The 26,812-nt window shown below is 64.1% G+C and overlaps 1 protein-coding gene across 1 annotated transcript; it reads right to left on the bottom strand.

Moving 5' to 3' along the window:
* Positions 1–3,908: 3,908 nt before the first annotated feature.
* Positions 3,909–26,289, bottom strand: RUVBL1 (RuvB like AAA ATPase 1). The gene is made up of 11 exons (XM_055136933.1): positions 26,057–26,289; positions 22,335–22,421; positions 19,002–19,134; positions 13,179–13,330; positions 11,894–11,983; positions 10,996–11,145; positions 9,594–9,657; positions 8,470–8,668; positions 6,350–6,452; positions 4,613–4,704; positions 3,909–4,218 (listed from the first exon to the last, which is right to left on the bottom strand). The coding sequence occupies exons 1-11, from the start codon at positions 26,195–26,197 to the stop codon at positions 4,059–4,061; spliced, it is 1,371 nt and encodes a 456-aa protein (XP_054992908.1). The 5' UTR covers positions 26,198–26,289; the 3' UTR covers positions 3,909–4,058.
* Positions 26,290–26,812: the final 523 nt, after the last annotated feature.

Here is a 26,812-nt window from a genome sequence, read left to right as displayed (position 1 = left end):
CTCAGGGGACCCTATGGGATGCTGGGAATCGAACCTAGGATGGCCGCATGCAAAGCAAACGCCCTACCTGCTGTGCTATCGCCCCCGCCCCATCGAGGGTCCCCCTGAGCACTTCCAGAATAACCCCTGAGTATCACCAGGTGTGACCCCAAAACCAAAACACTTTTTAAAAAAATAGAAATGCATCTACTAGAAAGAAAACTGGATGAAAAGGCGCCACCGGGCCAGGGTGTGACGGAGTGGACGGAGCACCAGACCAGGGGCCGTTGCCGAGGGGCTCCTGGGTTTCCCCACGGGATTCCCGCAAGTTAAGGGCCCGGGTGCCGGGAGCAACACGTGTACCAGCCTGTGCTTCTGGGGAGGTGGGAGACTCTTCCCTGGACCCCTGGGCCCCTGCCCCCTGCTCCTGCCCACGGGGCGGAGTGGACCTTGAGAGGCACATTCCTTCCTGCCGTGCACGTGGCCAGGAGGGGGCGCTGTGGACCCGTGGCCTCCGCTGGCTGCTCGGTTCTGGAGCCCACCTGTCCTCGATGCACCACCACCCCACCTCCGCCCCTCACTCTTCTCCCCTCACTCTTCTCCCCGACGCCCTAAGGTTCACCTCCAGACCCCACAGCCACAGCCCCCAGGGTTCAGGGGTGCTGCCCACTTCCCTCCTCCGGGAAGGCCTCCAGGACCTCAGCAGTGGGAGCTTTCCAGTTTGGAGGGCCCCAAGCTTAGGGTCACCGCGGGCATGGTGGGCTTTTCCGCAGGCAGGTTTGACCAGCTCTGCTCGGCCTCAGCCTGCGTGTTTGCACCAGCCAGGGGTGTCCGGGCATGGGGACAGCGAGCCGCGGGGGTTGGGGGGTCGCTGTGATAACAGTCCTGGGGGTCCGCAGGCCAGCTGGACAGTGATGGCCAAGTCCAGCAGGGGGTGGGGGAGAGGGCACTAGCTGTGTCCCCCCAGGACTGACCTGAGCCCCTGGGGTCCCGCGTGACTGTGGGCACCCCAGCCCTGACGGTCATGTGCTGAGTCCACGGGGTGAGGGGTGTGGGGTGAACAGGGTGCGTGTCCGCGGGGTGCGGGGGTCTCAGGGCCCGCGGGATGCATGTCCGCGGGTCCATGGGGTGCGGGGTCCGAGGCCCGCGGGGTGTGTCTGCCGGGTGCTGAATCTGAGGGCCTGCAGGGTGCAGGGTCCAAGGGGTGCGTGTCCGCGGCTGCGGGCCCGGGGGTCCGCCCGGCCCCCGCCCGCCACAGCCCATTAATCAGGCGCTGACGCGGGGCGGGTGGGCGCGGGGGCCGGCGGGGCCCATCGGCGCATCTTATCGCGCGGGCCCAGCCGCCGCCGCCGCCGCCGCCCATTGATCGCGCGGGCCGGGCCGGGGGTCAGCGCGGGCCGGGCCGGCCTGACAGCCGCATCCATCGCCGCGCGCTGATGGGCCCACGAGCCGCGCGCCCGGGCCATTAATCACCGCGCGCCGAGCGCTGACGGCCGCGACAGGCCAGGGCCACCCGCCGCCCGCCGGGCCCATCCCCGCGGGGACAGCTGTCCGGGGAGGAAGGAGGGGGTGGCCCAGCCGAGGCGGCACCGCGCCTAGAAGTCTGGCCGTGGGGCCCGGCCAGGCGTGGCCGAGCCCAGAACGCGGCATTTCCCCCTCCAGCTGGGCGCCTGGCTGGGGGGGGTGGGGGTGAGGGCGCGTCCACACCTCCTGCCCTGCCCCGACTCCGCAGCGTGGACAGCCTCTAGGCCTGCCCTACGTATGGGGGAGGGGGGGTGGCAGCTCCAACACTGGCACGGCCCCGTCACCCATGGGCTCTGAGCGCCCCGCCCCGCGATGACCAGGAACCAGCCCGTGGACACATGGGCCAAACACAACCGGACCCTGTGCTCTCTGGCCTGTTCTCTACCGGGGACAGAAGCAGCTTGGACACAGGGAGGCCCGGGGGTATAGTTCTTTCTGGGGGGAGGCCACACCTGGCGGTGCTCAGGGCTTACTCTTGCCTTGGGCCCCACCTGGCGGTGCTCAGGATTGAGCACTCAGGAATGGTGCTGCCCCGGGGACCACATGGGGTGCTGGGCTGGAGCGCGGGTCAGCTGTGTGGGGCCGATGCCCCCCTCCCCTCCCCGCTGTCCTGTCCTGTCGCTCCAGCTCCGCAGGGCTTGGGGCTGCGCTCAGGGAACCCTCCTGGCAGTGCCCAGGGGATCCTGCGGGGTGCCAGGGGTCGAACCCAGGTCAGCCACGTGCAAGGCGGCACCCAGCTGGCTGTACTATCTCTCTCCAACCCTCTATCTCTCACGCCAAGAGGCGTGGCAGGTGACGCTGGACGCCCAGGGCTGAGGGAGCGGGTGGGGGGGCAGCCGTCTCGGCCCTTCCCACCCGCGCGGCATCCCCAGCTATTAGCACAGGGACAGGGCGCTGGGATTGATGTGCAGACACGCCTTCTCCTGAGCCACCCCATTGGCTGGCCGGGGGGCACCCCCGGGCCTGGGCCCGGAGCCCGAGGACCCAGGACTCCCTGGGACCAGCCCCCACCCGGCCTCACTTTAATATTACGACAATTTTTCACCCCGGAGCTGAAACAGTACAAAAAATGGGGCTGCTGTAATTGTTGTTAGATTGCGTGTCAGCCTGATAAGATGTAACAAATATTTCCCTCCCAACCGGGGTCCGCTTCCCTCGCGGTAATGGATGGAGAAACTTCTCATAGCCTGAGAGGGAACGGTCGTAAAAACTTCGCTGGGAAGATGAATGCAATAATCACGGCCCTCCGGGGGGAAAAAAAAAACACAACAAAAACTGGAAGGAAAATTAAAATAAGACCCTCCCCCCTCTCCAGCGCTTGCCCCTCACTTTGGGGAGAAGAGGGAGGTGCCCCCAGCTGGGTGCTGGGCCCGGGGCCGCCCTGGGCCTTCCAGCCTCTCCTGAAGGCTGCGCGGCCTCCCTCCACGCCCGGCCCCGGCTTGCCTCGCTGGCTCAGTCTTTTCTTCCTCTCTTCTGGGGGCTCTGGGGGCGACCCCCAGGCAGAGGTCAGGAAGCCCAAGACAAGCGCCAAGGGTGCGGGACTGCTGGGCCTTGGGACCCTCCTGGTGCACTGACATACTGAGGGTGGGGGCGGGGGGTGGGCAGGGGTCCCCTCGTGCGTGCCCAAGCCGCGGGGACCGTCCTGAAAGCCTTTGTCCTCTGAGACGTGCCCCGGGCCCGAGCAGGCCCAGACAGGACAGCAGGCCGGCCACCCGCTGTGGCCTCAGGGTCACGCCTGCTCTGGGCCGGAGATGCAGGTGTCCTCTGAGGAACCCCGGCCCCGGGAGGCACCCCACTCTCTCCGCCCGGCGGGCCCAAACTTCCCCGCGGCCTCCTGCCTGCAGCTGACTCGGGCTCCTATCCTAGCTCCCTCTCCGGGCATCTCTCGCGCTGCTCCTTCCTCTTCCTGGAGGGCTTCGAGTCCCACCAGGGGACTGGGAGGCGCGGTTGGTGCTGGGACAGGAGGGGACACAGGAGCCCTCCGGAGGCCGGACGTGCATGCGTGTGCCAAGTCGGGGGGGCAGCGAGCCGAGGCAGGGGTGTGGGTCAGGGAGGCGGCTCCAGCCCTGGGGGGAGGAGGGGGTAGGGAGGGGCGGTCACAGGCGCTGGCACACGCCAGGCAGAACGCGGGGCTGCGCGGGCCGGCCCGCCCAGAGCAGGGTGCAGGCTCCTTCCTCCTGCACCAGAGCGCGAGCTCCCGGGGGCGGCAGGCCTGGAACGGGGCGTCCCGGGCGGGGAGGCAGGAGCGGGCAGTCCGTCCTGCTGGGGCCGGCTCCCTCGACAATGGGGCCCGACAATGGGCGGGAGGGCGAGGTGTGCGGGACGCCCCGTTCCCGGCTCACAATAACGCTGTAAATCAAACCCCGCTCCGAGAGCGCACGGCCTGTCTCTCACTTCGGGAGGGATGTCGTGAAAATAACCGGAGAGGATTTATTAGCGAGCGCGGCCGGCGAGGCGGTGCTCCTTCGGGGCGCCCCGGAGAGGAGCGGTGCTCACGGCCAAGGCGGGCCGGGCCGGGCCCAGTCTGTCCCCGCGGCGCCGCGCGCGCGGGCCGCTCACTTCATGTACTTGTCCTGCTGGTCGGCCAGGATCTTGGCCGAGGACTTGGCGTCGTAGAAGAGCTCGCTGATCTCCTCCACGTGCTCCTTCTCGATGCTGTCCTTGCCGTTGATCTTGGCGAGGAGGTTGGCCGGCGTGAGCAGCTGCACCGAGTACCTGCAGGCCCAGGGCAGGCGCTTACGGGGGGCACAGGACAGCCCCCGGCCCGGCTCGGCGGCCAGGAGAGACGGGGCGGGCAGGCCGGCCAGAGGGGCCAGAGGCCTGAAGCCCGGGAGCCCCCGGCCCCACCGGGAGGTCAGAGGTGCCCCTTCACCCGCTCCCAGCAGCACCGGGTTCTGCCACCTTTTCTGTATGTTTGGGGGCCCAGCCTGGCGGTGCTCAAGGCCACCCCCTGGTCTGGTGCTCAGGGATCACTTCTGACAGTGCTCGGGGTACAAGGTGAGCCGGCCTACCCGGCCACTGGCCACTGTGGACACCGTGTCCCAGCCAGGACACCGGCGAGGAACAGCCAGGCCCCCCCAGCACCCGCAGCCCGGCCCGGCCCGCTCACCGCAGGGTGGTCTTGGTGCCGATCTCGCCCAGGTGGTTGAGCGCCTCCTCGCTGATGTTGATCCCCTCCGTCTGCGCTCGGATCTTAATGATCTGCCCGGGGAGAGGGACCCGGTCAGCAAGGCGGCCACCGGCGGGGTCTCGCCCCGTCCCGGGCCGAGCAGGGTTGGGGGTGCCTGCACCCGCGGGGCGCCCCCCACCTCCGGCCGGGCTCCCTCCGGGGCCTGATAAACCTGATGGCTCCATCCATCAGGAAGTGCCTTGGCGCCCGCGCCCGGCCCGGGCTGATCTCATCTGTCAGCGGAGACGCCGCGGCCCGCGCTGCGCCCGGCAGTTCCGGGGAAGCTGGAGGGCGGCCGGCTGGTGGCGGGGACGCGGCGGCCGGTGGCACCGGATTCCGCAGGCGCGCCAGCCTGAGTGATAAGGGGCAGCGGGATAATGATGTTGGGTGTTGTGGAGCGGAGATAACTCGAGCACTTGGAGCCTCATATAATACAGGAATTTTTCACTTTGGCAGCTTCGTAAACAAGATATCAAGAAGCCCTTGTTTAAATTAAAGCCATAAAGACACGGCCGAGGTAGGCACGGCAGGAGGGAGAGGCAGCCCCGGCTCCGGCCCCGAGGGGCGAGGGGCAGAGGTAGGGCAGGGACCGTCCGGTGGGCCTCTGGCTGGCCGGCAGGAGCTGCAGGGGGTGGGGGGACGGGTCTGCCCTGCAGAGGGGAGTCTGGACCCCAGTTCCCACGCGCACTCCCAGTGCCCAAACGCTGCCACATTTCTGGTCCTTCGTGGGTGCTGCACTGGCCCACGGCACGTGGCTGCCCAGCCAGGGTCCAGCGCCCAGAGCAGCTGAGAACAGAGCAGGGGCAGGACAGGAGCCCTGGCCTTAGGCGGGTGCAGGCACCCGCTCCTGCAGTGTGGGGCGGCTTGGGGCCTGTCGGGGCCTGTCTCACCCCCCTGCCCTGGAGCTGCGGCTGCGATGGTTCAGAAAGGCCCGTCCGTAAGGCCGACACTCACCACTGACTCCCGGGCCCGTCCCCGGTGCCTCAGAGACACTCCGCAGACGCACGGGGGGCTCTAGCGGAGGTCCCGCCCTCCCCTGGACACGGTGAGGGCCGCGCATGGCTGCCACGTGGCAGAGAGGCTCGGCAGCCCAGACGCCCGCGGTGCTCCCCCATCCTCGAGAGGCTGCGGCCCCTCGGCGGGACCCCCGGGCCACTCCCTGGCAGGGCTGGCGACAAAGGGAGGGGCCCCCTCACCTCTGCTCCCACCTCACATTCACGCGTGATCTGATGACAAGGCACTGCCACCTCTCGTCACACTCCAGGCCGCTGTGAGGGACCGTCAGAGCGGGCACATAGGGAGGACTCGGACCCCAGCACCACATGTGCCCCCGGGAGCTGCTTAAGAAGCACCAGGGGAGCTGTTCCCCCCCGGGGGGGCGGGGCAGACAAGCCCTGGCGCCTGGGCTGGCGCGCGGTGCCCGGCTGAGCAGCTGGACAACAGCGGGCACGGCTGACAGGAGCCAGGAACGGAGAGGGGGACTCCCCGCACCGCTGCCCACACGGCCGGTGCCCCGCAGGGGACGGTGGCAGGCGCCCCGCCAGGCCCGCCTCCTGCGCCCCGTCCTCTGCTCCACCAAGTCCACTCAGCTGAGGGGAGTCCCGGGCGCGCCCGAGGGCTGGGCTCCAGGTCCCATCAGTGTCCCCTGGACGCCCCGCGCCCGCCCGCTGTGCCCACCTGCTTCATCTCCTGCGGCGTGTACAGCATCGTCCGGATGATCATCACCCGGTCCAGCAGGTCCAGCGGGATGCCGTGAGGGGAGGTGATGTCCTCGGTGCCCCTGCGAAGGCCAGGACGCTCACACGGCCGCCTCTGCCGGCCCGGGGCTGGACACGGCCGCCAGCTCACGGCCGGCGTGAGGCCAGGACCACCCATAGACGGGCACCAACGGGCCCCTCCAGTTACGGGCTGTGGGAGGCCCCGGGCTCCGTCCCCGGCTCTGCCAGGAGTGGGCTCCTCCCGCCCTTCACTGCTGCCCCCAAACCAGGACCTTCCACCCGAGCTGGAGGTGCCCCGGCAGGGTCCGGCCGCGACTGTCCTCGATGTCCCAACAGGCCTTTCCCTGTGCACGCCTCACACACTTCCTCACAGCCCAGACACGCCGGCCCTGAGCATCTCCGAGAACAGACGCCTCACTGGCGCCCGGCGCAGAGGCAGACCCCGGTACTCAAATTCTTAAAGACTTTGCCGCCATAATGGTTTAGCGGGGCCGGGTACTTCCTGCTGCCAAGGGCCACTGGAGACTCACAAGGCACCGAGGATTGTCCCCCCACGCCCACCCTGTCGGGGCAGCGCAGCCCGGAGCCCACCCGAGCCACAGCATCAGTCTGGGGGGCTGAGACTGAAGCACGGCTCATGCCAGGCCTCTGGGGTCACTCCTGGCTCTGCACTCAGGAATCACTCCTGGAGGTACTCGGGAGACCATATGGAATTCTGGGAATCGAACCCGGGTTGGCCGCATGCAAGGCAACGCCCTCCCCGCTGTGCTATCGCTCCAGCCCCATAGGGGCCTGTATTTTACCATTCCTAGTTTATTGGTCAGTTTGAAGGGATGAGGGGCTGCAGAGAGCACGGCGGGGAGGGGGCTCACCTTGCATGTGGCCGACGCAGCCCCCCATGTGGTCGCCCAGGCCCAGAGCCCCACCAGGTGTGGCCCCCCAGACAAACAACAAACAAGTTTTCTTGGGGTGGGTGCTGGAGTGGGGGGGCCACTCCGTAACATGGCCGACGGCTGCACCCTGGGCCTAAGGCTGTGGCCGTGTCCCCGAGCCCATGCCATGTGGAGCCTGCGCCCCTCCTGTCCCCAGCCCTGGGACTGGCAGTCTGACACGAGTCGCCACGCCACCAAAGCCCCACCCAGAGATACGCCCCAAGCCACGCCCCGCCCCCCCCCCGCATCTCCCTGCCTCTAGCCTGGCAGCAGTTTCAGGCCCCCGAGAGCCTGAAGGGGGGGGTCTCGACGCCATGTGGGACCCGTTCCTGGAGGGGCTGGCGCTGGGGAGGGGCGGAGTCCTGCTGGGAGCTGCTGGGCTCTGGGGGCATCTGCTGAGCGGGGAATGGCCGGCCAGGGCAGGCCGCGGAGATGTTCCCAGCGCTCCCCAGTAGGGGGCGCCCTCTGTCCAGGATGAGCTGGTTCCCAAGTCCCACAGGCCCAGCGCCTGTCCAGCTGCAGAGCACGGGCCCCCGGGAAGCAGCCACCTCTCCCAGAGGGCAGCACGGGACTCCGCGCTCCCCGGGCACCTGCACAGCACCCGGGGCAGGGCAGCCTGGGCACCAGACAGACCCGGCTCTGCCAACGAGGTCGGGGGGCTGTGGACACGCCTCGGGCACGGTGGCGCCTGCCTGGCCCTGGACTCAGTCCCGGCACCACAAAGGGGCTCCTCACCCCGCTTCCAGCCCTGGACGCGGGCCAGGCCGGACACCCACACAACAGCAGCGACGCAAGAGAAGCCGGCGCCCAGCGTGGGTGCGGGCACTGGGGGCCGGAGCGCCCGGGAGGCCCCAGCCGCCCTTCTCCAAGCAGGCCCCCGGGGGTGGCGTCAGGGGGCACGAGCAGGGGGCGGGCGAAGGTCCGGGCGCAGGCGCCGAGCCGGCCCTGCCCACCCCGTCCCTCTCGGCCTGGGAAACAGAGGGGCCAGGACACTGGCCCGAGGGCGGGAAACACCCAGGGACCACCGGGCCGGCCCGAGTGCAAGCCCACCTTCCCAGCCCCAGCCCAGGGCTACGGGCCGGGCCGAGGAGGGAGAGGGAAGGGCCCGGAAGGCACTGCCCCCCCCGCCCCCCGGCCCAGCCCCTACCTGATGACACAGTTGCCTCGGTTGGACGCGAAGATGACGATGGGCGCGATGGAGGACTCCAGGGCGCGGTGCAGGTAGGTGAAGCACTCGATGTCCAGCATGTGGACCTCGTCCACGAACAGCACGCCCGGGACCAGCTCGGCGATGCCCTGGTCGATGTACTTGTTCACCACCTTGTTGATCTCCCCGCGAAGCTTATCTGGAGGGCGAAGCCAGAGGGGACTCACCTCCCGCCCCCCGCACGCCCCTCGGCCCCTTGACCCGCTCTGCCCCGGCTTGCTTGTGTCCCCCGAGTAGGAAGGTTCATTCTCGGGCCCCGCCCCCCGGCCGTGCCCCAGGCCCGGCACACACCCCACCGGGCTCAGCCCCACAGTCCCTGCCTTGGGGAGCCCTGGCTGAGATGAGGTTTCATATGCAAATCACCAGTTTGAAAATGACCCTCTCCCCTGGCAGGGACAAAGCTGGAGGTAATTAACTTTCAATCAAGTGCCGCTGAGGAAGAGGCTGGAGGGGCGGGCAAGATCCGGGAGGACGAGAGGGTCCAAGGAAAGGGCTTGTCTCCGCACTCTGGTGCTCTGAGAAGGACATCAGCTGACCTCATTCTCCAGGCCAGCTCCCACCCCCTCACCCAGGCCCGCAGATGCAGGAGGCAGGGCCGGGGCGGGGCGGGGCGGGGCTGGGGCGGGGCGGGCACACCGATCCCACGGGTGCCGGGACAGAAGGTGCCAAGGAGACTCAGAAACCCGTGTCCCCGCCCGGCTCGCCCTTCAAGGCCATGTTCTGCCCTCACATTCTTCCACTTACGTTTCAATAAAAACTACCGAGACAGAGTCAGAGAGACGGACAGAGACAGACAGACAGCCAAGAGGGCAGGTCTCCAGGCCCACCGTGGGCGGAAGCTGTGCAGCCCCTTCTGGCCTGCCCGACTCTGAGGTGGCCCAGCCCGGGACCGTTAGGGACAGGGTCTCCTCTCTCTCGGGGACACGCAGCAGGGGCCGTCCAGGGCTGCAGGAAGCAGCCACGCGCCGGGCCTCAGGCCAGCAGGAAGGGGGGCGCGGCACTGAGGCTCCGCTGAGCGGGGGCTGCCAGGGACCGAGAACGCACAGGCCGGCGCGGGGTCTCACCTGTGATCTCCGTCTTCTTCGGCTTCATCAACTGGCCCATCATGGACAGGATGTCCTGTCCGCCCTGCAGGAGACAAGAAGCGGGGTCAGCCCTGTCCTCCACGGCAGCTTTCCCGAGAGCCCCAGGCCGGCCGCAGCCCGAGGCCAACCCCACGGGAACTGGCGAGAAGTGCCCAGGGACGGCCGCCAGGGGGCGGGGGAGGGGGCTGAGAAACACAGACGGGGGGATCTCAAGAGTCCCTCCAGGGGACCCTGCCTCAGTCTCCCCCCACCCTCAGTGAGCCGGCCAGGCCCCACTTCAGCCACGTCTCCCTCCCGTGAAGCCCCCGGCCATGTGAGATAGGGCACAAAGGCCTGGGGCAAGCCCAGAGCACATTGCCAGGAGCACTCCCAAACCCACAGTTAATGATCACCAAGTTTGGGTCAAACTCTCTTCCTGGGGCGTCCGAGCACTAACCTCATGGTGCTCCCGGTGCCTTTGGGGACAAGCCTGTCAAGGCAAGAGCCAAGAAGGACACACGAGCGTGGCCCCTGTGCCCTGGCCTGGGCTCAGCTAGTCTCGGGAGCTGGTCGCCCCTGCCTGCGGGGGTCTGGTCCCCCCTGCGGCCTGCTGCTACCCAGCTGTCCGCTGCCTGCAGAGTGTCTAACGCAGGCCAAGTCCTCCCTTCACCCTCCGCGCGGCCCACCGGGTCAGAGCTAGAACCTTCTCAGAAAGCCCCTCCCCCCAGCAAGGCCCAGAGGCCACCTCGGCTCAGGGCACAGCTCCTTCCCGTGCGGGTGGCCCTGGCCCCAGGTCTTGAGGGTACTCTCTGTGCCAAGGGCTGGGGGCGTGACTCTGGGGACCACTGCTCCAGGGGTGGCTCCGGCACCCCAGGGGCTCCCGGCAGCAGCCAATCACCAGCGCTGCGGCCTCACTGCCCTCCTGGGCCCGGGAAGGGGCAGGAAGAGGCAGGTCCCCCGGCCCCAGGCCCCCCCCCCACTCAGGGCCAGGAGTGGAGCCTCCAGCTCAAGCGGACACCTGGAGGCTTGGCCGGGCGGGGAAGGAAGATCCGGCTTTGCCAGGAGACCTGCAGGCCCGGCCCGGGCTCAGACGCATGCTGGCCCACCCTCCTGCCATCAACACCCGGCGGCTGCCAGGGAGCCGTGGGCGGGCGGGAGGAAGCTGGCTGGCTCCCGCGGCCAGAGGCGGGGCTGGGCCGGGAGACAATGCACACGAATCCATCTGTGACTGGGGCATTGGAATCGCAACAAAGGAGTCCCTCCAAGCTCATGTCGCCGTTAATTGCTGAACATCACCGAGAGAAAAGGCCCGTCTGCCCCCGAGAACGGGCAGTGAGACTGACAATTCATTCCCGGGGCTGGCGGCGGGCACGGCGGAGAGGGCCGGGCGCGTGCCCAGTACCTGGGGCCGGGCGTTGGCCACGTCCAGGTCGTGCAGGGTCACGTCCTGGATGATCTCCTTCTTCTTGTGCACGTCGCCCTTGGGCAGCGGGACGTACTCCTCGGCTTCAAGGTCGAACTCGGTGGCGTAGGTGTCGCACCTGCCCTGCCTCTGCAGAGAGGGGGGGAACCTGAGCGCCCGCCCAGGGCGCCCCGCCAAGTCCCCCGGAGCCCGGGGTTCACCCGATAAAGCTCTCAGTCCCCAGCAGGAGCTGGACAGTCTCCCGACCAGCTCCGAATGCACCACGTGCCCGCTGCCATGAGAAGGGACCCCTCGGCCCGCGCCGGGCCCCGAACGCGGGCGGAACACCACCGGATACTCTCCCCCGCGCCTTCGCGCCTCTCTTTCTCCTAACCGCGTGCAATTCCCGATAAAGGGCAAATCCAGCAGATTAACTGGAGGCGAGAGAGCTGCGCGGGCCCTTCTGCGGGTGGGTGATCTATCGCATGATATGGAGTATTATGCTCATCCATTAAACAGTGAGGGGCCCGGCGCGGGGCTGGCCATCAGATAGAAGCAGAGCCAGCGCGCGCGGCATTCCGTTCCACCTGCACAGATCTCGGGGAGAGAGCACCACGAGATGAGACGAGATTACGCCGCTGCCCACGGCAGCCGGGAAGGGCCGGTGGTTTCCCTTCCTGCCCCACTCCCCCTCTCAACAGGTCTGAGCGTCTTTCTAAGCGACCGGCTGTGTTTGTCAGGAGAGGGTCAGATGATAACAGGGGGTGTGTGTGTTGGGGGGGGGCGACTTGACTCAGTGCCATGGGACACAGGACGCTCCCTCGGCAGTACCAGACATGGGTGACGGTCCCCCGGTGGCACTACACACCGGCCGCCCGCCCTCGGGTTCTCATCTTACCTTCACGGCGCCACTGTTGGCCTCGATGTAAATCACATCTCCTGTCTCCACGCGCTCTTTCTGCAGACTTTCAAAGATGCTGGGGTCCAACTTACAAAAGCAAAAAGCAACCGTGAGAGCCGTCTCCCGATCTGCGGCACGCAGGGCTCGGCTGAGGGAGGTGTGTGATGGGGGCAGGGCTGTTAGGCCTTGGGGCGAGTAGGAGCGGGCATGACGGGGCCCTGCTCCTCAGGGGCTGCACCACCCACGGGACCCCAATCCCGACACTGCGGGCCCTGCCCCGCTTCTGCTCTCCCGGCCGCCCGGCCCGGGTGGCGCTGAGACCTGCTGACCCCGAGGCTGGCGTGGTGCGGCACAGGCTCTGGGCGAGGTGAGTGAGTGACGCTCCCGATCTCCCCGTCAGAAGGCCCACAGACACCTCCCTCAGGCAACCAGGAGACGGGAGAAGCAAAGGCCCAGCAGCATGACGTATGCACACACAGGCACACACACGGGCACATGCACATGGGCACACACGCGCGCAGGCACACACACACGTGGGACATGCACACACACTCACACACATGGACACACATGCACACACGTGGACACAAATATGCATACACAGACACACACGCAGACACATGCTTGCAGACACACGCATGTCCGTGATTCTTCTCGGCACTTGCTTACTTGCGTCCGAACACATGCAGGACACAAGAAAAACTCTCCACGGAGACACCCAGCACACGCAGGACGTTAGAGCTCAGAGAGTAACACTGGTCATGACACCCTCAGCAAGGCCCGGCCACGCCCTCCGGCGGGACGCTCCGTTCCTCTAACCAGGGCGAGCACTGGCAGGGCGTCTCCCTCACAGCCCTCGCCCCAGCCGCAGTCTGTGACGGTCCCCGGCTCCCCGGCCTCCAGGGGCTGCTCTGAGACAGCTGCCCGCCGGGTCACACAGCCACGGGGGCAGGACTGCCTGCAGGCCCTCCCACCGCGGCCCGGGTCCCGCAGATGTGGTGCCGGCCTCTCCCCGCAGCCTGCTGACCCCGGACGCCGGACCACAGAGCTCGGGGGCCCTGACATGCCGGGGTCTGCCCGCAGGAGGTCACCCCAGGATGACCCCAGGTCTGGGGCAGGAGCCCTGCTGTGGCCGGGTCCGAGCCGGGCGCCAGGCTGGCGGGAGGCAGGTCTCACCACCACTATTGCAGCTCCCATCCTGGCCGGTTCCCGGCCCCTGGCAGTCAAGCCCACGTCCCACCGCGTCCTCCTGAGCCCTGGCGCCGGGCGGGGGACGGCTCACCTTCAGCTGCTTGGTGCCCTTGGCCGTCTTGAGCCCGATGATGACGTGGCTGATGGTCTTGCCGTAGCCGCCCATGGGGTTCTCCGTCTCACACGGCGTGAGCTCCGTCACCTCGCCTTCGTACACCTCCTTGGTCTCCTTTATCCGCAGCCCTGGGGAGACGCCGGGAGCCCCGTGAGCAGAACTCTGCCCCCGGCCCCGCCCTGAACGTCCGCAGCCACGAAACTCGCATGTTGTAAGAAACGACAAATCCCCCGAGCACCGTATGGGCGAGGGTATCACTCTGTCGTCCTGCAAACACAGACAGGACGCCAGCCGCCCCACAAGTGCCCGCTTTTTTTTTTTTTTTTAATCTTTTTGGGTCACACCTGGTGATGCACAGGGGTTACTCCTGGCTCTGCACTCAGGAATTAACCCTGGCCGTGCTCAGGGGACCATATGGGATGCTGGGAATCGAACCTGGGTCAGACGCGTGCAAACGCCCTACCCACTGTGCTATCCCTCCAGCCCCATGACACCGACTTTTCAAGGGGACTTGGAAAAGTTCAAATCTAGAACTTGGAAGACAAGTTGTAATTCTCAAAGTTGTTTCTGATATCTGTTATGCTGCCAAGGTGGTAAGATCTCGTTTTATGCAGCCCAGTGACAGTGATTCATAACAGCACGGCCAGGAGCAGCACACAGATTACTTCCCAGCCACTCTAAGGTCATTTCATGTGAATACACGCTGATCTGGAGTAAACTGAGGGGAAGATCGTTTTCTAGGCCACACCGGGCAATGCTCAGGGTTCACTCCTGGCTCTGTGCTCAGGGATCACTCCTGGCAGGGCTCAGGAACCATACGGGGTGCTGGGGATGGAATCTGGGCTAGCCACATGCACACAGAGACAGAGAGCACTAGCTGTTATACTCTTGCTACAGCCCAAAAGAAAAATATTTTTTAATTTAGTTTTAGCCTCTAACTCCGAACCACTGTATGCTGCAGGCATGTAAGACACGTGTCTTAGTCCCTGCACCTCTGACTCAGGAAGGGCAGAAATCAGCCACCAGAGGAAGCCCTGGGCCAGAGCTATAGCCCAAGCAGGTAGGATGCTTGTCTTGCCCGTCGCAGACCCGGGTTCAACCCCTGACGTCACGTGTGCTCCCCTGAGCACGGCCAGGAGTGGCGTCAGTCCTGAGCACAACCGGGTGTGGCCCAAAGCCCAACCAAACCACACAGATAACTCGGACAGACCAGGCCTAAGCGTGTGTCCCGTCGGGGAGGACGCCAAGGGCAAGCGACACCCAAGCATGAGCCTGTGGGGCGCCACCCTCGGCGTCCCCGACGGCAGCGCCCAGCTGAGGCGCGCTGTCCACACCGGGTGGTTGTCCACGTCCCCGGCTACGGTTCATCTCCCAAAGGAACCCTCCAGGAAAGAGCGTTTTGAGTGGGGGGTCAGGGAGAGTCAGAGCAGGGCTTTGCGCTGTACGTGGCTGACCCAGGTTCGGTCCCCGGCTCCCACGGGCCCCCTGAGCACTGCCAGGAGTGACTCCTGAGCACGGAGCCAGCGGCAAACCCCGAGGGCATTCAGGTGTGTCTCCCCCACACACACACACCCGCAGAGACGACACAAATGAAAGAACGCCTCTCATGCGAAACATCCCCCACGCTAGCTGTTCAAGAGGGATGTTGTCCTGGGCCGGAGCGACAGCACGGCAGGCAGAGTGCCCACCCTGCACGTGGCCAGTCCCGAGCGATTCCTGAGCACAGAGCCAGGGGTAAGCCCGGAGCACTGCCAGGGTGCCACCCCCCACAACTGAAGTGACTTTGGTCCGAAGACATCCGTTCTCCCGAGGAAGAGCCCTTCCCTCTCTCGGCCTTTAGAATGGCAGGACGATGCTCTTCTCCAGTTCCTCACGCCCCGAGACACTCAGGTGTAGGGGAGAGGAGCGGGGCAGAGAAGGGGAGGGGGAGGAGACGGCGTGAGTGAGAGTTGAATAACTGCTCCACTGGGAAAGTGGAGACAAACGCCTCGGGCGGCAGGAGCCCTGATAAGCTCTGGGCGTCCTCGCCGGGAGCCGCCTCGCTCTGTCCTGATATGGAAGCAGGCCAAAGGCTCGGACACTCTCGGTCACTTCCCACTGTTAAGTGTGGCCGTTATCTTCCCGTGGGGGGTGGGGGGGCACCTTCTCTCCCCAGAAACCCAGAGAGGACAAAGGCTGTCTCAGATGGCGAAGCGGAGGACGAGTTTTGTCCCCCTTCATTCAACCCGACAGCCTGCAAATGGAGCTCTTGGAAGGGCCCCAAGCAGGGTCTGTTTCATTTCTGTCCCAGCAAACTTCCAGATCCTGAACACCAAGACAGAAAAAAGAAAAAAGTCCCAGTAACAGGAGTTATATCAGAAGATTGCGACAAAACGGGGAAAGTCCGTACTGTTAAAAATGAAGCTAGGGCTGGAGCGACAGCACAGCGGGGAGGGCGTCTGCCTGGCACTCGGCCAAGCCGGGTTCGATTCTCAGCATCCCAGAGGGTCTCCCAAGCACCGTCAGGAGTAATTCCTGAGTGCAGAGCCACGAATGACCCCTGAGCATTGCCGAGTGTAACCCAAAAAGCAAAACTAATAAATAAAAATAATAATAATTATAAAAGAAGTTCCACTACCCATCTTCAGCTGAAACCGCTGAAAAATAATAATAATTATAAAAAAAAAGAACTACCCATCTTCAGCTGAAACCGCTCGCTCCCAGGGGCCGCCCCTGCCGGGAGACGCCTCCGCAGGGGCTGTGGGGGGCTTAGGCGCGGATTCCTGCAGGGGGAGCGGCGTGCCCGTCTCTCACTGCCCGGGGTTTGTTTAGAAGCGGCGCTGTGCTGACAAGCAGGCCGGGGACAAGGCTGGCAGACAATGCCGACGGCTGTGGGCCAGGCGAGGGGCGGGCTGGCGCTGGCAGCGACAACACGAATGACACAGGTTTCATCCGCGGGCTCAGGTTTCTCCGTCCCTGACAGGGACCTTCATCACGTCAAGGAAGCAGCGGAGACGCGTCGCTCTCTCATTTCTGGGCAGCCCGCGGCTCCCGCCCCACCCCCTCTGCCACTGCCCAGGAATGCAAAGGCGGCCAGGGCGGCCAGGGCGGCCAGGGCTCCCTGCGGTCGGTCAGTGGCCCTTTCCATCCCGTGGCGGGATCCAGAACCTTCTCCTCCCCCGGTCACCATCAAAAACACAAACAACGGCCAAGCCCAGAACAGACACCGGCACACGATCTCGGTCCTCTCCAGCACGAGAGTGTCTGAGTCCCCCTTAAACAACCAACGACTTTGTCAGGCTTGATCCAAGTCAGGAAGAACGGCTTTGGAACAAACAAAAATGCGTTTAAAACACTCGGCTAACTGGACCAGTGGTAACACCCTGCGGCTCATCTCGTTCACTAAAGAATTAACCGGAAGTCCTTGCTCCACACTTGCTACATCGGGGCCAGGCCTGCCCTCCCAGAGGTGTCGGAGCAGGAGGGCGCGCTGGTCACAAGCTGAGTCGTCTCTCAGGCCCCTTTTCACTTAATTTCATTCTGGAACCACATCCAGTGATGCCCAGGGGTCCCTCCTAGCAGTGCTACGTGGACCCTAGGGTGCCAGGATCGAGCCCAGGTCACCAATGTGCAAAGTGCCCACTCGGGTTCTTGGGGCTATCTCCCGGGCCGGAGTCCGCTTTAATAAAGTTGGTTCTAGAAGGGCAGCGCCCAGAGGCCAACGTGCCCTGAGGGGTGTGGGGCCTCCTGGAGGTGGGGTGGAGGGGGCATGGGTGCCAGGGAGCAAACTCAGGGCCCCACACCTGCTAGACAAACGCTCTGCCAGTGGGTCACTGTATGACCCACTCTGCTCGGGGGACCAGATGGGATGCTGGGGACCAAACCCAGGTCTTCAGTATGCAGGCAAGTGCCCCATCTGCTGTCCTATCTCTGTGGCCCCCCAGGAAAGAATGAAAGAATCTGAGAGGGTGTCCCCCAATTTCTACATACTGGCAACTTACTAAAAATTTATTTTAAAAATTATTTTGAGGGGGGCTGGAGCAGTAGCACAGCGGGGAGGGCGTTTGCCTTGCATACGGCCGACCCAGATTCGATTCCCAGCATCCCATATGGTCCCCCCGAGCACTGGCAGGAGTAATTCCTGAGTGCAGAGCCAGGAGTAACCCCTGTGCATCGCCAGGTGTAACCCAAAAAGCAAAAATAATAATAATAATAAATAATATTTTGAACACCATGCAACTTGAGCCAACCATGTCCGGGGCTGGGGAGGCTGAGGGGACAGACTTCTGTTGTCCATGTGCTCTGGAGTCGCCAAAGGGAAACTGGGACACTGGTGGGGGCAGCGGGCACTGGGAAGCAGGGGCACTGCACGCCGGAAACACAAGCATGAATAACTCTGTAATTCACGGTGACTCAAAAAGTCAGAATCAAAAAAATAAATAAAGCTCAGCCGGTTCTCTCACTCAGAACACCCCGCCCCGCCCCAGCACCCCCTGTGCCAGGAAGCGGGCGGGCAGATAACCACCCCGCTGGGGCCCCGGGGACCAGGGGAGGGGACTTCTCCTTGGCTCCTCCTTTTGTCCATCATCTGACCCCTTCCAGAAGCCCTGTCAGCAATTCCTCTCCGCCCCACCAGGAGGTGGGCGCCAGCCTGGCCCCTGGTCCCTCACGGCCGCCTTCTGCCCACCCGCACTGTCCGCAGGGGCGTCCAGCCCACGCGAGTGCGTCTCCCCTCACCCGGCAGGAAGAGCCCTCGCCTCCCGCAGTCGCCCCAGGAGGCTCCAAGGGAGGAAGGACCTGACGCCGGGGAGCCTACCCTCTCTGCTGTGCTCACGCCCCCGTCTTCCAGCACACGTCCTGTCTCAGAGTGGGAGCCAGAGGGACAGAACAGCAGGTAGAGCGTGTGCCTTGCAAGCAGCTGACCCCGATGTGCTCCCTGGCGCCCTGTATGATCCCCCGAGCACTGCGAGGAGTAACTATAGGTGCAGAGCCAGGAGTGACCCCTGAGCATCACTGCGTGTGGCACAATAACAAAACAAGAATGATGATCTTGTTTTGACCAGTCACAGGCTGTGAAACGGCCCAGGCCATCCGCCGGGTGTTAGACACCCACAGGACGACGCCAGGGCTGTTCAGCAGCTCCGAGGGCACGAGCCCTGGAGGCCCGCCTCCTCACGCCTGCGGCCCCGAGCTGCCCTGCAGATCGGCAGCTGACAGTCACCGGAACAAGCTACCGGCGGATCTGAAGGAACAGACCGTCCCCCGTGAGACGGCCAGCGGGGCCGTGGGAATCCTGGCTGGTGGAGGCGCACACTCAGGACGGGGCGTCTCCTCACGCGCAACTCGGCCTTTCACACTGCGGCTCAACTAAACCACCCGAGCCCGCCCACACCCTGCCCTCCCCAGCCTGCCCCACCCCTGGAACACAGCTGGACGCCTTCCCCGGGAGCCGGAAAGGCCGAGCTCAGGGACGGGCCGGACACACCACCAGCCCTGCAGCAGCCCTGCCAGCCCCCACGGGGCCCCCTCGCCCCAGGACAGGGCTCGGTTCCCCCGGCCCAACCACCAGGCGCGTTCCGGCAGTGCGACACGGAGCTCTGGTGCCGAGTTCCAAACCCGTGCTCCCGTGGACAGTTCCCCCGAAAGGCGCGACAGGGCTGCCGGGAAAATCGGGCTTGTGCTTTCTGGAGAATAAACCTCTCTCCAGCCGCCTCCCCTGGGTTAGGCGAGGGGCCGTCTGCGGAAGGACTGGGCTGGAAGAGCCGGTCTGGGTCCCGTCCGCGAAGGGGAGGGCCCGGTGCGGGGGGCTGGGCCACTCACCGATGGCTCTGCGGAAGTTCTCCATCAGCACCTCAGTCTTCTTGATCTCGGTGGAGTAGACCTCACTGCCCACCATCGGGCAGAAGGGCACCTTGCTGCCCAGCTCCTGCGCGATGGCCAGGGCCAGCGCCGTCTGCGGGAAGCAAGAGAGACAACCTGCTGCACAGCCTGAAGGCTGGGCTAGAGCCACCGGCCAGCGGCCGCAGAGGGGCTCGAGCTTGTAGTCCAACATCCTGCGGCACGTCGGACACAATAAATATTCAATGCTTCTGTGATTTATAACAGACTCACAATGATTTATAACAGAAACGGGGTCCTGAGCAATGCCAGGAGTGAGCTTGGAGCAGGCAGGGCGAGGAGGGGGCAGGGAGGGAAGGGGGGAGTGGAAGGGAAGGAAGAGGCGCCCCGAAGGCTCCCTCTGGTGCGGGGTGATTCCAGGGGACCCTCCCCCTACTGCCCCCATTTTACCAGTGAGGAGACAGACAGACAGACAGACAGACAGGAAGGTGCACTCCCCAGGTGCCACGACTGGACAGCAACAGGGCGGACACCGGCTGGCAGGGGCCCTGGAGAGCGGCTGGGTCCCAGCACGGTCACCGGGGTCTCCCCAAACTCTCCCCTCGGCACCGCGCAGGGCTCAGAGCCCACCGCTCGGAACCCGCTGCTGGGCAGCCCGGTCACTGCGCCCCGCGCCCACTGGCCATCCGAAACCAGAGTCCACACAAGGGTCACCCGATGGTAAGTGACCAGCCGAGATCGAGGGACGACACGGGACCGGACGCAGAAGCTACGGGCTGGTCTGTCAAACCCCAGCCCGCCCTGCTAGGTAGCAGTGACCCCCGAGAGACCTGGAGTCGGCAGGCGCCGGGGAGGCCGGCCAGAGCCGCACCGTGGGGGCACCACCAAAACCACCCGGCTCCCATCTCACTGCCCCCCACCTGGAGCCAGGGCTGGACACAGAAGGACAAGGAAGAGGTTTCTGGGGGAGGGGACGGTGCTGACTTAGGTTCACAACGGGCCCGGCAAGGCTCAGGCTCTCTGGCTGCGACGAGGGCGCCGTGGGGCAGACCGGAAGTGCAGCCCACACCCTAGGGTGCTCGCAGCACCCCATCCTCGGACCCTCCTCCTGAGCCGCCACCCGGCTGGCCACAATCGCCAGGAGGGGAACCCGGGACCCCCCAGCACTGCGAGGGAGACCCAAAGGGAAAAGAAAGAAAGAGGAAGTCGAGTCCCCCGAGGCGGCTCAAGCACGTGCGGGCCGGGCCAGCGGCGCCAGGCGCCCAGAGGCCTGTCAAGTGCGCCACGCGCGGGCACATCTGTGAGCGGGACCCCGGCGCCCACTAGAGGGGACGAAGCTGCCGCGTGGGGTCAGACACGAGCTCGAAGCAGAGGGAGGGAACGGTTTCAGAAACCAGGAGCGAGAGCGCTGAAGGAGAGGAAGTAAAATCCTCAGCGTGCAACTGGTCACGCGAGAGCACGGACCACGGCAGCACCCAGGAGCGGCAGCAAGACACGGCAGGTCCCGCAGCCAGCCCGCCCCACCGCGCCCTCCCCGCCAGCGGGCACTGGCTCCGCGGCAGGAGGCACGACGGCTGCGGAAATGGGGCTCGCCAGGGCAGCAGGCTCCGGACACGCCGAGGCCGCCGGGCAGGAGGGACAAAGGCATCAGCCCCACACCCAGGCCCCAGGCGTCCCCCAGACAGACAGACAAGACAGAACCTTCCCATTCAGCTGCTCAAGAGGAGAAGTAGAGGCCCGGGGCTGGCACCGCCCAGGGGAGCACAGCATTCAGAGTACCGGCCAGCTGGGCCCAGGACCACCTCTGGGAGCCAGTGCAGACCGAAGGCCGCCACCAACCCACTCCCGGGAGGAACTGCTTCCCGCAGGACGCTCTTCCTTCCTGCCGGGCTCGGACCTGGAGCACACACGCACACAAGCGCTTCACTGCCAGCTGCGTGCCTGGCCCAAGGCCATTCACTTTTTTTTTTTTTTTTGCTTTTTGGGTCACACCCAGCGATGCTCAGGGGTTGCTCAGGGGTTACTCACTCCTGGCTCTGCACTCAGGAATTACTCCTGGCAGTGCTTGGGGGACCATATGGGATGCCGGGGATCGAACCCGGGTCGGCCGCGTGCAAGGCAAACGCCCTACCCGCTGTGCTATCGCTCCGGCCCCAGGCCATTCACTTCTTTTCTTTCTTCTCTTTCTGGAGCGACCCCCAGCTCAGCGCCCGGGGCACGCACGCAGGGGTCCCGTATGCACACGAGCAGCCTTTGGACTTTCTCCCGTCTCTCCGACGAGCCCCAGGCTCGCCACCCCCACAGCGAGGCCTCTCGGAGGGCAGGGAGAGGACTCGGGAGGTGGGGTGCGTCCCTGCAGGCGCGAGGCCCCGGGTCTGACCCCCAGCTCCGCACGTCTCCCCACGGCAGGGCAGGAGGGCCCAGGAAGTCAAATCCTCTCCTAGCTCGCAGGGCAAAGGTCAGGCCTCAACCCCTCCCGAGTCCAGCACGCAGGGTCGGCCCTGCTACAGGGGGGGCTCCATCACAGTTCCAGGGGGTCTCCGCCCGGAAAGACCCCAAGTACCTCCAAGACAGAACTCCCGTCCCCCAAGGGCTGCCAGGCAGGCCTCAGGCCCCACGCTGGGTCCCCAGTGGGGCCCGCCCAGCCCCTGCCCTCCCCCCAGTACCGGGGACTAGGGTGTCCCCGAGCACTGTCAGGGAGACACCCACCCGTCCAGTTGCACCCCTCTTGCCTCTCGTCTCTCGCACACCCAGAGAGGGGTGAGTGAAGTGCGTTTTCACAGAACTGCCTGCGGACTGATTTTCTTTCTCCCCGCAAGTAAGATGTCACGCCTAAGATTTTTATGAAGCCCTGAGAGGCCAACAAAAATGTATTTCGGAAGCAAAGGAGACTTGAAAGAGATAAAGGACAAACTGTAGCGACGAGACCCCTCCGAGGACTCCGAGGACTCCATTCTCTCTCTGTTCTGGAGGTCAGCCAGAATCATCTGAGTTTCAGGAGGGGGGACTCTAGACACACCGGTGTATTACTGCACATTCGTTTTTAAAACATACACATCCCCAATTTAGCTACACAAAGACTTAAGACAAATTCAATTTGGCTGAGACATTAGGATCATTCTCTTGGTAGACTGCGAGAGAGAGACGGAGAGAGAGAGAGAGATGGACAGGGAGGGAGGGAGAGGGAGAGAGAGGGGGGGAGAGGGAGGGAGAGGGAGAGAGAAAGAGAGAGAAGGAGAGAGAAGGAGAGGGAGAGAAAGAGAGGGAGGGAGAGGGACACACACACACACACACACACACACACATACACATTACCTTGCCGGTTCCAGGAGGGCCTGCCAACAAGACGGCTCTTCCAGCCATTTTCTTGCTTTTGATTAATTCCACTATCACCCCACATGCCTAGACAACACAATGGGAAGAAAGAATGAATCAGTATTACCGTGTTTCCAGCGGGACAAAGTCCCGTCTCTCTCTGGCCCACGGGATCCGCGTGTACCTGTTCGGCTGGCCCTGGGCGCGGGCACTGTGGGGCAGGGGCCAAGACACGCCTGTGACCGAGGCGCTCCCACTCCCGCCGGGGCGAACCCCAGCCATGGTGGGCACCACTGTTCCGGGGAGAGGTGGGGCCCACAGAGCAGGTGGCTGGGGCCGAGGTGGCGGGCACAGACCCCGGGACAAGGCTGCTACTGGACACGGCACTGGACTGTGATGCTCTGGGCAGGGGTCAGTGCTCCAGAGGAAAGTGCAGAGGGAAAACCGGGCAGGGGCCAGGAAGGGGACTCACTGACTGGCTGTCTGCACGCAGGAGACTCTGAGTTTGATCCCGAGAGAGACAAAAGATGGGAATGAGCGTGGTAGGTTGTGCTCAAGGACAGAAGGATTCGGTGATCAGAGCAGGGTGACATGAAGCAAGAGAACAGGAATGTAAGGTAAAGATGGGGGTGGCAGGAGGGATACTGGGAACGTCGTGGTGGAGAATGGGCCCTGGCGGAGGGATGGGTGCTCGAACACTGCACGACTGAAACGTAAGCATGCAAGTTTGTAAGCCTGAAACTGTATCTCACGGTGATTCACTAAAAAAATAAAATAAAATTAGGGCTGGAGCGACAGCATAGCGGGTAGGGCGTTTGCCTTGCACACAGCTGACCCGGGTTCAATTCCCAGCATCCCATATGGTCCCCTGAGCACCAAGAGTAATTCCTGAGTGCAGAGCCAGGAGTAACCCCTGAGCATCGCCAGGTGTGACCCACAAAGCAAAAATAAATTAATTAATTAAATTAAAATTTTAAAAAAGGAAAAGGGAGATAAGGTTAAAGAGGACGGTGGGAGCCCTGGCCTCGACAGCACACACCGCACATGGGAGCCACAGACGCCGCTCAGATCCAAGACTAAGCCCCCGCGCACTGCTGCCCTGTGTTCACACACCCCAGCCCTGGGTGGTAAGGGCAGGACTGCGGACACACACACAGTTCCAGAGTCGGGCTCCTGGAGCAGAGAGAGAGTACAGTGGCAAGGGCGCTTGCCTTGGCACTGCACAAGGCCGACCCGGGTTCGATCTCTGGCACCCCGTACGATCCTGAGCCCGGGGAGGATTGAGCCCTTAGCAAACAGCCCGGAGAAAGCCATGAGCACTGCTGGGTGGGCCCAAACTCCCCCCAGCCCCCACCAAAAAAAATACAAAAGAGATGGGTCACTAAGCCTTAGGTATAATTTAGAATGTCTCACAGTAAGGAGTGCAGGTGGGGTCACATTGCTCAACACCTCCACCCGAGGGCCACAGAACACAAGGTCTCTGCCGCTGACTCAGTTCTAGAAGGGGCATCGTCCTTCCACAGCGTTTCTCTCTGGGCCTCCGTCACTCTCGCCGCGCCCCGTGCACGGCTGTTCTACCCCCCATGACTGACAAGGGCTCTGACCCCGGCTCACCACAGTGTGGGGGGCCGGCGAGAGTACAGTGGGTAGGGCATCTGCCTTGCACGCGGCCCGGCCAGGATTCACCCCCCCTCTCCCAGCACCCCATTAAGGTCCCCCAAGCACCACCAGGAGAGATTCCTGAGCGCAGGAGCAAACCCTGCAGGGTGCGGCCCCAAACACAACACAACAACAGGCCAACAGGGAGCCAGGCACATACAGGCATTCCCTACGGTCTTTCAATAGGACAGTGGGGAGGGCTGACGGCTGGGGTGCGGGTGAGAAACAAGACAGTGGCAGAGTCACTCGGCACAGGACTCAGCTCCGAGGGGATCCAACTGGCCCCCTTGGCAGGGCAGGAGCTGGACGAGAAATTTCAAAGTCACCTTGACTCTACATTCCCTTTTAGGAAGGATGACGCTCCAAATGGAAGCAGAGGCGTTTCTTTGGCCTTGTGTGGTTTGTTTTTGATGCCTGGGCAACACTTAACAGGTGATCAGGTGTTACTCCTGGCACAGTGCTCAGGGGGCCATGCCATGCTGGGGATTGAACCCGGGCCTCCCACATGTGAAACATGCTCACTCAGCCATCTGTGCTATCTCCCCACCCACTCCCGGGCCCTTTCTACTGGACAATCAGGCTCGAAGGCATCGGTCCTTAGTCTGATAGAGTCTGATATTAAGTGCAGGTTTCTGCACTCCTAAGTCAGGGGGTCAGGGGGTGGGCTGAGAAGGCGGAGAGCTCTGGATGTGGAGACAGGAAAAAGGCACCTGGGTACAAATTCTGGCATGGCCACAGGGAACAGGAAGTGGCAACCAGCTAGCTCACCTGAAATCACCCACCCTCAATTTTTTTTCATCTGCAAAAATAAAAAGGCAGGGCTGGAGTGATAGGACAGCGGGTAGGGCGTTTGTCTTGCGTGCGGCCGACCTGGGTTCAAAACCCAGCATCCCATATGGTCCCCTGAGCACCGCCAGGGGTAATTCCTGAGTGCATGAGCCAGGAGTGACCCCTGTGCATCGGTAGGTATGACCCAAAAAGAAAAAAATAAATAAATAAAATAAAATAAAAAGGCAGATGAACCCAACGGGCTGAAGCCACGTTGTCACATGTGGGAGCACCAGCTGGATCCCCAGAACCACATGTCACCCCACCCATCCCTGTATGAGCACTACCAGGAGTGCCCCCCCCAATAAAAACGCAGAGAGTTTGAGTACTTTCAGGATTACAGTGACTTGTTTGGGGGAAGGGGGTCACACCCAGGGGTGCTCAAGGCTATTCAGGGGCACCATGCAAGTACCCAGGGTCAAACCTGAGGCTCAGCCCAATGCTTGCTCTCTCTCTCTCTTCTCTCTCCTCTCCCCCTCTCCTTCTCACTATCTCCCCCTCCCTCCCTTTCCCTCTCTATCTCTCTTCCCCTCTCCCTCCCGTCCTCCCTCCCTCCCCTCTCTCCCTCTCCCTGGGGTTCCAGAGTTTCGTGATTGTGGGTGTAGGTGGCCACTTTTTAAAAAGCCTACTGAGGGGCTGGAGCGATAGCACAGTGGGTAGGGCATCTGCCTTGCATGCCGCGGACCAGGGTTCAATTCCCAGCACCCCATATGGTCCCCTAAGCACTGCCAGGAGTAACCCCAGTGCATCGCTGGGCATGATGCAAAAATAAACATGTAAATAAAATAAAACTTAGAAATAGAAAAAGCCTACTGAAGGGCCTGGAGAGACACGGAGTGGAACAGGGTTCCACCCCCAGCATCCCATAGGGAGCCCGGGAGCACCGCCAGGAGAGATCCTTGAGCACAGGACCCGGACTAACCTCTGAGCACTGCCGAGGGTGGCCCCCAAACAAATAATTAGATCTCCTTTTAATACAGTCTCTTGAATTTGAGAGGGGCAGGGGGATGCCGGGAGGGCGGGGGCGCCCATTGCCCCCTCTGCTCCCGGGCCGCTGCCCCCCGCCCACACACGCGCAGCCCCCGGCCCCACGCCCCGCACCCCTGCCCGGCCGCGCCCCCCCGCCCACACGCGCGCAGCCCCCAGCCCCACGCCCCAGGCCCCTGCCCGGCCGCGGCCCCGCCCACACGCGCGCAGCCCCCGGCCCCACGCCCCCCGCGCGCCCCCGGGCCCACCTCGCGCGCGTTCTCCTGGCCCACGAGCCCCGACGCCGCCTGCTTGGCCAGGCCGCTCTCGTCCAGCCCCAGCCCCTTCACGTGGCTGTGGGACGCGATGCGCTGCGTCTTGGTGGTGCTCTTCACCTCCTCGATCTTCATGGTGCGCACGCCGGGAGCCGAGCCGCGGGGAGAGCCGGAGCCGGGGACCGCTCCGCCCGCGTTACCATGCGGCCGTTACTAGGGCGGGCCGTGCCCCGTCGGGCCCGCCCCGCGCCCGTTCCCCATTGGCGGGGCCGGAACGCCTCCGCTCTCCATTGGCTCAGGGCGGTGCCCGTCGCGGCTTGCCGGTGGGGCCCCGCCCATCCACTTCCGGGTGTGTCTCGCCGTGCGTGTCCCCCCCGGTCGCAGGTGCTTCCTGCTGCGTGTGGGGGCTGTGTCCCCGCGGGTCTCGGCGCGGGGAGCGGAGGTCCTGCTCGGAATCGTTCCACCCTGTCCCTTCGGCCACTGGCGCGTCGTTCCTTGCGCCGGAGCCCGAGCTAGTTAGGAGCTCCGTGTGGAGAGGGAGAAATTGGTGAGATTTAGCAGTTGAGATTTAAGCTTTACTTTGGGTGTGAAAGAAGTTTTCTTACCCCCAGGACTTTGCATCTTCCTGGGGAGGTGCACATGGCTCTGCCTTTGAGCCTTGGTGGAAATTCTTCAGCTTCTCGCCTCCACCCTCTCTCTTCATTTGTATCAACTTGGCTGGGAATAACATTTTGTTTTCATTGGTCATTT

Source organism: Sorex araneus, chromosome 4 (assembly GCF_027595985.1).
Source record: "Sorex araneus isolate mSorAra2 chromosome 4, mSorAra2.pri, whole genome shotgun sequence".
NCBI classification, from domain to species: Eukaryota; Metazoa; Chordata; class Mammalia; order Eulipotyphla; family Soricidae; genus Sorex; species Sorex araneus.
Note: the sequence above shows the minus strand (reverse complement) of the source record. Positions and strands in the feature narration are given on the sequence as shown.

What these genes read in the sequence shown, in the direction of transcription:
- RUVBL1 (XM_055136933.1), bottom strand. Translation starts at nt 26,197, where the DNA reads ATGAAGATCGAGGAGGTGAAGAGCACCACCAAGACGCAGCGCATCGCG. An exon ending in CCAACAGTGGCGCCGTGAAG is followed by an intron (nt 11,146 to 11,893) that starts GTAAGATGAGAA and finishes CCCTCTCTGCAG; the next exon opens with AGGCAGGGCAGGTGCGACAC. An exon ending in TGGCCAACGCCCGGCCCCAG is followed by an intron (nt 9,658 to 10,995) that starts GTACTGGGCACG and finishes TGTCTCCTGCAG; the next exon opens with GGCGGACAGGACATCCTGTC.